Source organism: Idiotropiscis lumnitzeri, chromosome 11 (assembly GCF_059441095.1).
Source record: "Idiotropiscis lumnitzeri isolate Australia: NSW breed Sydney's pygmy pipehorse chromosome 11, RoL_Ilum_1.0, whole genome shotgun sequence".
NCBI classification, from domain to species: domain Eukaryota; kingdom Metazoa; phylum Chordata; class Actinopteri; order Syngnathiformes; family Syngnathidae; genus Idiotropiscis; species Idiotropiscis lumnitzeri.
In genome coordinates this window covers 18,405,199-18,418,559 of record NC_142401.1, presented here as the reverse complement: position 1 = coordinate 18,418,559, position 13,361 = coordinate 18,405,199, and the positions used below count along the sequence as shown (strand labels likewise).

The 13,361-nt window shown below is 42.1% G+C and overlaps 1 protein-coding gene across 1 annotated transcript in view; it reads left to right on the top strand.

Annotated features, from left to right (window-relative positions):
* The first annotated feature begins 3,755 nt into the window (after positions 1–3,755).
* Positions 3,756–13,361, top strand: part of LOC148327759 (acid-sensing ion channel 1) — a 191,442-nt gene continuing 181,836 nt past the window's right edge. Inside the window, exon 1 of the mRNA XM_088308947.1 lies at positions 3,756–4,918. Within this exon, the coding sequence (XP_088165073.1) occupies positions 4,557–4,918 (362 nt within the window). The 5' untranslated portion in view covers positions 3,756–4,556. The remainder of the gene's footprint in view (positions 4,919–13,361) is intronic.

The following is a 13,361-nucleotide window of genomic DNA, read 5'->3' as shown; positions in this document are numbered from 1 at the left end:
TACCAATAAATGACTTCTTTTACCCCCCAATCACTGTGCTTTCTGCAAAATAGGGACCTGTTTGAATTTAAAAAATGTGATCATGAGCAATGAAGACGAAGTTGAACAACAATCAAAAGGCTGCACTGAAAAACAAACAAATAAAAGAATAAACATACTTCAAAATTGCACAATCTTTTTTTTTTATCTTATTGACCACCGTTAGATGTATTTCTACCGTTGGCTTCTAACTTGTGTCACGGAGGCATCATACTTAGTCAGAATTGTCATCGCCCAGGCAACAGAGTATTGCTCATCTTCTCGGCAACTGCTAATCAATACAAGAAGCAGGCTGTGCAGATGACTGTGTCGTTGTGACAGTTGACGCTGTGGCTAATGGTGATTACGGATGGAATTATGTACAATTTCACGGGTGAACTCCTCTTGCCTCTTTGGTAAATGTGGCTGCGATGACAGAAATGGCTGTGGCACCACCGCCCCGCGTTCGCTTAACTCATTCCATATAACGGGATAAATTTGCAGGTTACTTTTTGAAAATCAGGCTGAATTTGTTCTTTTCCCCGGTTCTGATAAAAATCAGCAAAGCCCAATTATTAGATTAAAGATGATCCTAACGGGGCTTGTGGGAGGTGGGGGTTTGGAGGCCTATGGAATTTTTTTTCCCTCCTGAATCTGCTCATGTAAATGTGAATGCAAACTTAACATCCACACGAAAGTAGCAGTCACCCTGAACTGGTTGCCAGCCAATCGCAGGGCACACGTAGACAAACAACCATCCGCGCTCACACTCATACCTAGGGGCAATTTAGAGTGTCCAATCAGCCTGCCATGCATGTTTTTTGGAATGTCGGATGGAATACCCGGAGGAAACCCACGCAGGCACGGGGAGAACATGCAAACTCCACACAGAAAGGCCGGAGCTGAAATCGAACCCATGATCTCTGCACTGTCAGGCCATCATGCTAACCAGTTGTCCACCATGCAACTTCCAATCTTTGCCAATTCATTGGGACACCCACTTGCAGCATTAGCCCACTCATCACGTTACCTGTTCGGTTAATTTGTCTGCATTCTAACTAGATGTTTTTGCTCGATTGACTTTAGGATCCTTGTTGGCATGTTTTTTCTGGAGTAATAATCATATCATGGAGTATACCACAAAATATTAACTACAGTTGCAAGACTCATCTAACGGAAAGTCATGGCTAAGAAGCAAAGCAAGGGAAAAAAACAACAAATAACATTCTCCCCTTTGTCAGTCAATGTAAGTTTGTGGTGTTCGAGTGTGGTCCAATTACTCATTTCTTCCCTTGTGATTTTACGACGATATTCAAGTGGCTGAACAATTCCAATACTTTATATCCAAAAAACAGTGCATGCTACAGCATATTGATTAAGAATTGTAGTTATGTTTCCGTTTGGTTTTGTTGTGTTTTCTTACTGCTCTTTCCAGCAGCAAAAGCAAAACAAAACAGCCAAGATTCGAAGCGCCAGTGGTCAACCCACACTACCACAGGTCCCAAAACCACCTGTCACTTGCTGCTGTTGCTCTTCTGGTAGCTGGTGATGCCAGCAAGCCTCCAGCAGGTCACCAGCTCCTGACTGAGCAACAGCAACATGCTAGTCCTGCTGTGCGGCTGTGGTTCAGTTGATAGGGAGGGGCTCCGAGTGGCCGAAAGTTAGGCTCTTTGAATCGAGACTCTTTCCTTTTGCTGCTGCTTCCTTTTTGCGCATGCTGGTGACACCAGCAAGACCAGCATGGAGATGCAACAAAACCATGCTGGTCCAAGCTGATTTTTATTTATTTTTTTGCAGGGTCTGCACCAAGACAGGACCGTTACATGTTGCTCGTGGGAGGTAGGGGTGAGCTTGCAGCCTAACTGCGGTAAACGGAGCAGCGTCAGGGCCGTCCACGAAGTCACCTCCTTGCTCCGTGCGTGGTTCCACACAACAGAGAAAGTTAATTGTTCAATGCACTAGCTGGTGGCTTGCGGCGTGGTCATCCCAATTAGTGGTCTCTACCCTTCATGATGTTGAGCGTTACTTCTTGGGTATTGATTAGTGTGAATGGCTACCAATTTGATTGATATACACTTCTGAAATAAAAAATTTGCTCAAATTACCTTTCATAAGTTTATAAAAAAATGTGCGATCTTAATTACTGTGATTTCTCACAAAAAAATAGGAAACAGATAAATACCAATGTGCATCACTTTTTTTAATAGAAATATCTGCCAATGTAAACATTTTCTCAAATTCTGCAGCAGTCTTAGAAAGTCCAAGTGCATTAAATCTGATTAGCTATTTTTTTAGAACTGGCCCGTGAGCAACTCATGTGGTCCTTGGGGCTACCTGGTTCCCATGGGCGCCACCGTTTAGCGTCCCGCTTGGTATTGTGTCGTGTGTGGGTCCACATAAGAGACATTATTAAACACAGGGCCACGCATTATTCAAATGATGTGGCTCACACTACGGACACAGGCTACGTTCACACTGCAGTTTGTGATGCCTTGTTTGGATTTTTTGTTAAATCCGATTTTCTTATGTGTTCGTTCACATTACAAAAACAAACGTAACTTATATTGTGTCCTTGATGTGACACGTGCACAAAGCATGACGTCTCATCTCGTATCGCCAGATTATCAAGGCAGGAGGTGGTCGAAATATTTTGCGGATATGATAATGTTCCTTGATCTCCTCGTTTAAGATGATGTCACTTCTTTGTCGCGCAGAATAAAAGAACCGTTTGCATGGCTGAATGACCACTAACACCACCAATATCCACGTTATGCTTCATGTTTCAAGTGAGATAAAAAAAAAGACAAATGCAAAGACAGGCAAAAAAATCACTTCTGGCTACAATATCGAAATTTCATAAAATTATGTTGTGATTTCAAAAGAATGGCGCCATAACGCCCCTACAGCAACCCTGCATGGTTGTACGTTTCAACAAGCTCTAGCAAAAGTTGGAAGCGCATGTAACAACACAAGATCTACAAAAAGTCTCCGAAGCCCTAATCAAAACTCGAAAGGAAGTAAAATCTTATTTTCTTTTAAAACAGTTTGTGTCATGATTTGTATTTGTTATTTTTGGTTTAGTATTTGGTTTCATGTTTTGGCCTTGTTCATGTGTCTTGTCTCGTCTTGTCTATTGTGTCCACCTGTGCTCGTTTACCCAAGCCCTAGTGTTAACCAATCCGGTCCTTCCAACCCTCCATGTCTTGTCCAGGTGCTCCTCGTTGTCTCTCAATTTGTGTGTATTTAGTTCCCTGGTTGCTTTCAGTTCTTGTTGGTTCATTGTCATTTTCACTGTCGCTTGTCCCTGTTGCCTGTTCCTGTCGCCTGTCCCGATCATTAGTTTCCTGTCGTTGTCTAGTTTTTCCAAGTTCCCTGTTTGCCTTAGTTTTCTGTTAATTAAATGCCCTTTAAGTTACCCCTGCCTTGCTTCCTTGCGTTTGGGTCCTCACCTTCCTCAACCCTGACAGTTTGACCTTTAATAGAGGTTATGTTTGATCAAAATTGGTTTTAATGTGCCAGTATCCCAACGTCGCCAGGGCTGCGGGGGCCCTTTAGAGCTGCTGACAGTTCTCGTTTTTATTTATTTATTTTTTACTCTTCATTTGAAGAGAACGGCCAGCAGGGTGTGGCACTGTCTCACTTGCCTTCCCTGACCCCACGTCCCTGTCTTATTGCTTATTTAAGAAAGTTTAACTTAAGATAGCCAATTCACCCGTGAACGCTAACTCGTTACGTTCCCTGCAACTGAGTGGTGCGGTGTGTAAGTAAGGTCATTTCTGTCTGTCAAAATTATATTTGTATATGGGAGGGATGACACGACAATTGACGTCGTCACCTAGTGCAAGAAGAATCCCCTTCGTCCGATAGTCTCTCTCCTTCGCACCGCCACTTTCCATATTGATCGGACCACGTCGTCACAGCAGCCCCGGAGGTCGCCAGCGAAGAAACGGGCTGTTTTGTTCCAGCCGTCTGTCTTTTTTTCTCCTACCAGCAGCATCAGCCACAGTCTGCCAGGTGCACATCATCCTCCGGGAATCTTCGCATTCAAAGCGGGCTGATTAGCTGCATTGTAGGAGGCGGAGAGGGGGGGGGGATGCCAGAGAACGAGCCAAGACGAATCTGACGTTGTGACAGCTCGTCATGATGCAGCTGTTTCCAGAACCGGGCTGGTTTTTCCTCTAAAATCCATTATTAGAATCTCCGCGACGTCTCGGGAGCACTCTTCTGCAACGTTACGAGACGACACCGCCTCTTTCTTTTTTGGGGTTGGCGAGGTAACTTGCTGAAGTGCGCGCCGCACCGGTTTCGTTTATCACTGATGCGTGAGCCCAGCTGAGGGTCGGCACTTTTACTCCTCGAGCGTGCAAAAAGGGGTTCCGATCAGGGCGTGAACTTGCAGACTCGGAATCTTCACAAGCCCAGTTAGTCTCCTACGAGAAGGCTTACTTACGGTCACTAGCTAGTCATCCACGAATACGGCTTGATTTAATTCATTTATTTTGATTTTCAAATCGTATCGAACCACGCTTCAGTTCACCATGGATCTCAAAGCGGACTCTGAGGACCTGGACTACGCTAGACCGGCCCCCATCGAGGTGTTCGCCAGCCGCTCCACGCTGCACGGCATCTCGCACATGTTCACGTACGAGCGCATGTGCGTCAAGCGCAGCCTGTGGACCCTCTTCTTCCTGGGCTCCGTGGGCGTACTGGCTCTGGTGTGCGTGGACCGCGTGCACTTTTACTTCCAGTACCCGCACATCACCAAGCTGGACGAAGTGGCCGCTCCGCTCATGGAGTTCCCTGCGGTCACCTTCTGCAACCTCAACGCCTTCCGCTTCAGTCGGGTGACGCGCAACGATCTGTACCACGCCGGTGAGCTGCTGGCTTTGCTGAACGGCAGGTGCGTAAGTTCCACACGCACACAGCGTTGCGATGTAGTGCGAACGAGTAATTTACCCTCTTTTGACATGCAGTGATATTTTGACTTATTGAAAAGGTGTCCAAAGTCAGGCTTGGGGGCCATTTATAGCTGCTACACCCCCCAACATATTCTACTCGACCTACCTTGACTGAGTGACCACCATTTACAAGTTTTTTTTTAAGATATGACCTGTTCCTGCATGTATATCAAATGAAGTTTAAAAGTGGTGAAAATCAAGCTATTGTCGCCACTCTCAATCACGTTGGGTGTGTTCCCTGGATGCACGGTCAACCAAATACCACTACTATAGATAACAATGTACACATGCAGAATTAAACGATGAAAATAAAATGATATGAAATCATATTAAGAGGCTCACCTTCAAACTTGAATAGTTTCCTTGGACAGTGTCATAAAATATGCACACAAGTCAAGTTACACTTATCTGTGGGGTCTGAATGTAACTGAATACCAGCCTTCCAAGTATGACACTGGGCAGTTCGTGTGTAATGATGATGGGCCCACTCGTGTTTGGATGTCCATTTGGGTCACTCTGCCATTTTAGCTCCCCTAAATGAAGTTTCTTAAAACTGTTTAATGTTGTAGCTCCACAATTAACAGATTTCAGCCTTTGCTAATTATTTCAGCAATTATCCTCAAACATACATTGTCTTTATAAACTAAACAAATTTCACTTTACATGGACTTGAAGCAATGGATATTTGAACACATAAAGTGCAGCAACTCAATGTAGACAGATAACATGACATTAACTGAAATACTCACCTTTTAGTGGATTTTGTGCTTCCTTCTGCATCTCCTCACAAGGGCCGCGGGTGTGCTGGGGCATATCCCAGCTGTCTTCAGGCAGCAGGCTGGCTACACCCTGAATCGCAGGGCACACCAAGACGAACAACCATCCGCTCTCACACTCACACCTACGGCCAATTCATGGTGTTCAATTAACCTACCATGCATGTCTTTGGGAGGAAACTGGAATACTTGGAGAAAACCCACGGGCACGGGGAGAACATGCAAACTCCACACAGGAAGGCCGGAGCCGGAAACGAACCCATGACCTCTGCACTGTGAGGCCGTCGTCGTAAACAGTCATCCACCGTGCCACCTGTGAAAGCCATATCTAATATGCAAATATTGCTCTGGCTTTTGCATGTAGCATCTTGTGCCAAAGTAAGCGAGAGGATGTGCAGCAATTAGTCAAGCCATAGCCTTTTCTAATAGAAAGACAGTGCTTTATTGACACCTTGTGGCAATGACAAACGGTTCTGGGTGGAAGTCAGTTATTGGCAGATTTTTTTTTCCAAGGCAAGGCTCTATCGCCCTCCAGTCGCAAAAGAAATAGAAGTAAGTCTTATTGTTGGCTTGCAGTGCATTGGCGTTTCAAGTGCTTTTCCATTTGTATTATGCCAAATGGCTTGGGAGACACATTTACAAACACTCAACACAATTAGTTGCTCCTCCATTAGTAAAGTCTGACAACAGCTGCAGCCTTAGGTCACAGCCTGATTTTCTCTCATTCCGATTCATGTGACAATCATGGAGTTTGTGGTCCGTTTGAATTTCATGTTGCCCACACACAGACTAGTTTGTTAATTCACGATTGCTGACGTGGCTGTTTTCTGATCTTTTGGGCAATACAATCAAATTAAAAATTAAACGTTATTTATATAGCGCATTTCACAAAAAAAAAATATATCAACTGTCTAATTGTTCAATTTTATCTCCCCAGGATGCCTGATAATCAAGCCTTTGATATTTTTATGAGAAAGAAAACAAATAAAGCCTGATTATCCTGAAGCATTTTTAGATGCATTTTTCCTTCATCGATACAATTCGACGCTGAACACTTAAGGTAATATACTAATATTTATGGTGGCATTAAAGGGACATCATCCAATCCTGCCATTATTCAACTTGTAATACTTATTACAGTTTTATTGGATGACTATGTAAGGCACAATAACCTTCCACTGATTTTTCGCATCATACTGAAGTATTGTCCTAAATGTTCGAGTATGACTGTAAGCTTAATAATATGCAGGGTTACCATGATGCTGTGTGGCACGGTGGGCGACTGGTTAGCATGATGGCCTCAGAGTGCAGAGGTCGCAGGTTCAATTCCGGCTCCGGCATTCTTGTGTGGAGTTTGCATGTTCTCCCCGTGCCTGCGTGGGTTTCCTCTGGGTATTCCATCCGACATTCCAAAAAACATGCATGGAAGGTAGATTGGACTCTCTAAATTTCCCCTAGGTATGAGTGCAAGTGTGGATAGTTGTTTGTCTATGTGTGCTTTTCGATTGTCTGGCAACCAGTTCAGGGTGTACCCCACCTACTGCCCGATGATAGCTGGGATAGGCTCCAGCACCACCCGCGACCCTTCTGAGGACAAGCGGTACAGATAAAGGATGGATGGACCATGACTCTAATTTTGTCCGTTTAAACACTCCTTACATGTGCATAAATGGCATACGACTTTGAAATAGCATATTAATTACAGTGCTTGAAGTAAATAAATACACCCCCTTTCAAAAGTATAATTTATGAAGAGATACTTTAGTTCAAGGGCATTTAATTCATTTTTAAAATCCATACATTTTCATAAATGTCATCTTATTTAGTTATGCATAGCTTATTGACACTTTATGGCCATCGTAGGTATCAATCATGTACACTATAAAAAGGAGTGCACCGCCTCTAAAATGGAAGCTTTTATTCATTCTTACCACCACGTTTGTCACTTTTGTCTGTATGTCCGTTCACACACATACAATGTAAGAAACATCTTTGGCACAATTTGCATAAAACATCTTTATTATCATGCATTATGTAGACATCTGTTTGTCGTTTTACATCAATTTGCATCGCTTTTAATGTACTGTAAACCTCTCTGGCTATGCATAATGTAAATATTTGTTTGCACACACCCAATTTAAACACCTTGTCATTCACATACATGCTTCATGGACTTGAAAGATGGCCATGGTCATGCATGCGTAGAAATCTCCTGCCTGTTCATCACCCCCCTCTTCTTCCCACCTCACCTCCAGCCATTTGTCTAGTGCCGAGCAGATCAAAACAAATCTGAGCCAGACACTAAGGTTTTACCTCCAGGGAAGCCCATCTGTAGAAATGTATTTTTAAAGCACCAAATCACAACAAAGGTTATCTCAGGACGCATTTTTGCCCCTCATATAATGACTGTTTATGCCTCTGGTGCTTATTCAGTAGATGCCCAACAGATTCCGAGGCAAGTTCGGTCCAAATGACCATTGATCAGAAAGAACCAAAGCACAGTGACCGGGGCAGCCTTCAGCTTCAAACGACAGAGTAATAGCGTAACACATTTTCTGGAGTAGTATGTGGAGTGCAGAGCTCTGCCAAAGCCAAGCAATCCAATTTGGATCACCACCAACATGTATACTTTCATAGAAGTCTCCTGCCTTTTTCTGCATTTTAAACATCAATATTCATGCATTTTATTCACTGAGAAAACAAAAGAAAATGCTAATTAAACCACAAGGAGTAAAAACAAAAGTGGCTTTATTATCATTGATCCGCACTTTTATCCAGATTTATTTAACAATGGATGGCAAAGTTCGCACATACAAATAATTCGGCTAATTTTGAGCCTGATGCCCGCCATCCGATCAAAGTGAGCAAAGATCTGCTTACTGGATGTGTTTGAAAGATTATACTGAGTGATTATCCTGTGGTGTGGGGTGTGTCGAGCACTTCAGTGTCACACTGTGATTATAATTGACTTAAATTTACTGTACTGACATGACAGTCGTTTGTTTGTTTGAATGTTAACATTTGTATGACAAGACTGTCTCTAAAGGGCTATTTTGTTTTTGTCCATTTTTATATTTTATAATCTATGTTTGTTGTGTGAGAAAGAGAGGAAGGTGAGTCCTGTAAAGTCGCACGATTCGCACTTTGAGTGCAAAGCAATGTTTTGACACCTGTCTCGCTTGCTGCCGGCCCACTCTGAGAATACGCCAACAACATGGCGCAAACACGCAAAACCTTTTAAGGCTCTCTGCCATCTCAACCTTTTATCTCCAACAAAAGCGGCCGTCACCTTGTGCATTTTTTTTCTTTTTATTCTGAACAAATAAAACACAACAAGACAGTGACACGAGTTGAGGTGAAACAAGGTAGAAAAGGCAAGAAGGTAAAATTTTATAGAACGACTTCAGGGTATAGTATGAAGAAAAAAAATATTGTAGTATTTGTAATAACCTCACAATCGTGAAGAAAACAAAGAGAACGCTTCAGTATTGCACCAGTCCAGCAGTTCTCAAAGATGTTACAAGTGCCACTTAAAAAAAGAAAATAGGCTCTCCAAGAACCACTAACATGACCGTCACTGAAATACAGTAGCGCAGTAGGCCTAAATGTGCATCAAATACAAAACAAGACGTTTCCCAAAAAGTATATTTGATTGTACAGTTTGATGATAGTAAAGGGTGTCATACATTTTTCTTAAGAGTCATTATGACGTGACATTTGTAGATGATGAATATGAACTTTGAAAATTTGTCCCTTTCTGGCCCCGCTTTGTGTCTCTAAAGAGAGATACAAGAAACTGATGTAATTTGAAGTTTTGCCTCAGTCTTTGTTTGCCTTACCCCAGACAGCCAACAAAGGCAGGGAATGTCGGTGAATCCCAGACAGCACTTTCTTTTCTTCTTTATAGTTTGAGTTGATATTATTTTAAGACAGGTATCTTCAGTAACATTGAACGAACCCAGACAAAAAAATGCATTTGCTACGTGCGCTCACACTTGCGAACCTTCGCTATTCAGAGACGGCTTTAGATAGCAAGAATGCTCAGCCCTGGGTGATGTGAGGGGCAGAGGGGATGGGAGGGGGGGGTAACAGTTGTTAATGATGCAATTCAAATTCTTTGTACATAAAAGTTGAATCACATTTGTACCCCCCAAAAAAGGTTAACGACAAAACAGTTCTTCAAGATGAAATGCAAATGTCCTACACTCAAGTTAAACACAACTGAAATGTACTTGGGCAGTGATTCCTTTGAGTATCACTAGAGGGAGCCTGTGTACCACTAACAGTACAAGCACTTCACTTTGAGAATTACAGGTTGAGGCTGAATATTGCCCTTTTCAAAGCCCTCAAGTGAATCTAATGATGGAAGTGTGGGGGTAAAATACTTTATCACCGATTGTGTGAGTTCCTCATGTAACATTTTAAATGAGCGCCATCTGTATGCTGTTCATAGTACAGTAAATGTCCATTGTGAAAACGCTGTTGGAGCACTTCCTTTCCCTCCTCATCTCAATATTGGACATTTTTAAATCCCCTGCTGACGCTTGCTTCCCTCCCCATCCCTTTCGTTCATTCTTTTCATTTTTTTTTTTTTTTTTGAAGACTCTGCTACGCTTTGATCATTTTCAACTTTGGCCAGATGTGACAAACTCCAAATTCACTACTGACAAGTTTGAACGTCTTAATTTTCTCATCATGTACGCAGATGACAGTCCACCAGCAAAACGGTCCAAGCCACAACACATCCAAATCGCATCTGGAAAACAACGATGTATTTTTAGCTTATTGATCCACACGGCCAGTACGGATGCCCGAAGCACATTCAGGAGTGTAACTCCTGTCTTACACCCTCGCATGACATAAATCCAGTATTCTGTTTTCATACATATATTATGGTGTTGCTGTCCGAAAAAAGCCATAGTACCAAAAAAAGCCTTTGTTTTACAGCAATATATTTCAGAAAAACCAGCACAAGTGAGTGTTTTACTGGACAGATATAGCCCCATAAACGTAGATCTGTTTTGACAGCCGTTGCACTATATTGTGCTTACTTTACAGAATACGGGGTGTCCGGTTTTCGGGTAAGTACATTTCACGTGGCACAAGAGGTATGCTCATTAGTTTATACAAATACTAACTTTAATTATGACTTTAGAACTGTACTACAGTAGGTTAATAAGAGCAAATTCGCTTTACATCATGCAGGATTTCCGTCGTAAACCGAAGACTCCCTGTATATTTCGTTTTCATCTCTTGAATCAGACTTACAAGATGTGTCAAATAAGTTCCAGAGTGACTTCCCAATTCCATTTCCAAACTACACATTTTGTCAGGTTATGGTTGGTGGAGGATTGAGGTGGAGGACCCAAATTCAGGCAAGTGAGGCGAGGCGTGATTTAAAGGATTATTTAATATAAAGAACCAAAAATGCAAACAACGGTCTGGGAAAATCAGAAATAAAAATGTGCAAAACAAATAAAGTAACAATACAAACACTACGAAATAACTATGAGTATAATAACTGAAAAACACTGAGGACCAGGCGGAAGACACTGTTGACAATGAACCGACTAGGACTGAAAGAAACCAGGGAACTAAATACAAACAAATTGACGAGACAACGAGGAACACCTGGACAAGACACAAAGGGTTGGAGTGAAATGATTGGTCAATACAAGAGCTTGACTAAACGAACACAGGTGGGCACAATAAGCATGACAAGACACACAAAGGAACACAAGGAAAAACATGAAACTAACTACTAAACCAGAAACAATAAACACAGATCATGACACATGGACATGGACATAAACCAACTGGATTCTAATTCCCTTTCCCAGTCTTTGCTTCAACTCCTTCATGCATTCCTAGAAGGATCTTCGACAGCTCTTTCATCATCATGTCATCCACATCGTCACAACAGGGGGCCTTAATGACCACCTTGAGACTGGGAAATAAAAATGAAAAAATCACATGGAGTCAGGACATGACCAGCACGACAACGTCCGACACAGCAAGGCCACTGTGAGCAGTTTTGATGAAGGAGTCACAAGTTGTACTGCCAGTTGAAGACAAGATGATGACGATATGATCTGTTGCCTCTTCTCGCGCACTGAATGAAGTGAACGCAGATGTGCTGGTCAATCGTCTTGCCCTGTGGCAAGAATTTGCAGTGGCCACTCCATTCGCATCGACAAAGACATTCAAGATGACGTTGGACTTTGGACTTTCTTGCTTTCTTTAGCCTTGGTGGTATGGCACTCTTCCATCAAAGGTTATAGTGTTTGGTGTGCTGGTGGTACTCAAAGTGATACCGGTTACAATACTCCTTTGCAAGTCTGGCCTTATTTGTTTCGTCATAACTCAACTCTGCTCTTTGCTTGCTGACCTGACACAGAGGATATTTTTATATATATAAAAAAAAAAAACTGGGGTTGAATGGTTGCAGAGAGTTATAGTTGATGCTCCAGAGCAGTTACCTTGAAGGACTCATAATTTGCGTTACAAATGTATTTCTTTGTGATACAAGTCCTGGGAGCTTTCTGACACACCCCACTTTCATAATGTCATCATCCATGTAATAACAGAGTGGAAGCTCCGTTCGCAACTTTAATTCATTGCAGGTCTCAGTTCATGAACCAAAACGATTTGCAAAGCAATTTTTTCCCATTGAAATGAATGGAAATAGAACTAATCTGTTCCAGCTCCAGAACAAAGTTATTGTTACTGTTTTGACAGTGTGCAATTAAAAATAAATACAGTACAATAAATAAGTGGAATTAAATACATTTTAAAGAAATGACACTGTTCCCAACAAAGTTACTTACCAGCACCTTTAGCCTTTGACTTAAAGATGATATATAAATAGCTCATTAAAAATCTCATTAGTGTGTGTTCCTCATCTAAGCTTGCAACGCCGCCATTAGCAATGCATTTACGTTATCAACATTTCAGCCTCACATATAGCCACTCGGTTTTGATCTCCATATCTCAATCGGACTCCCGGAAATATTCTATTTTATTGTCAATTATCTGCTGAAAACATGACGGTCAGATGTTTTGCTCTGGTCACTCATCTGTCATTCAAGTGTTTGAAAGTCCTCGTCTTGCAGGCCAGCTCTGGCAGTTAACATTTTTTATTGCTCGTTTGGCAACACAGCACACTTAACAGGACATACAGGAGAATAGATATTAAAAAGTCAAAATCATTTAGACGCCAATGATGCATGCGTGTGTGGCTGTAACGTTTCAGGAAAGCATTATTGCTTGTGATTTTAGTGTACCGGTATCTTAGAGTGACGTCAGTTGTGAAAGTGTCGGGAGTAATTATCGCAGGACATGATGTGGAAACCACTTAAGTAGAGAACATACCAGGAAAATTATATGACACCTTTCCAAAAGGCTTTTTCACCCAGTCTTTGAGCAGCGATACATAAAAGAAGTGTTTCCATTTAGTGAGGCAAGGCACATAATTTACATAAGAAAAATTCCATGGCACACAAATTAGGAATGCTGAAGTAATCATTTTCTTCTCAAATTGATTTTGCTCAGTGTGGGCTTTTTGCATTGGACACATGCTCGTAGGAAGCCATGACCTATTCTGTTGTAT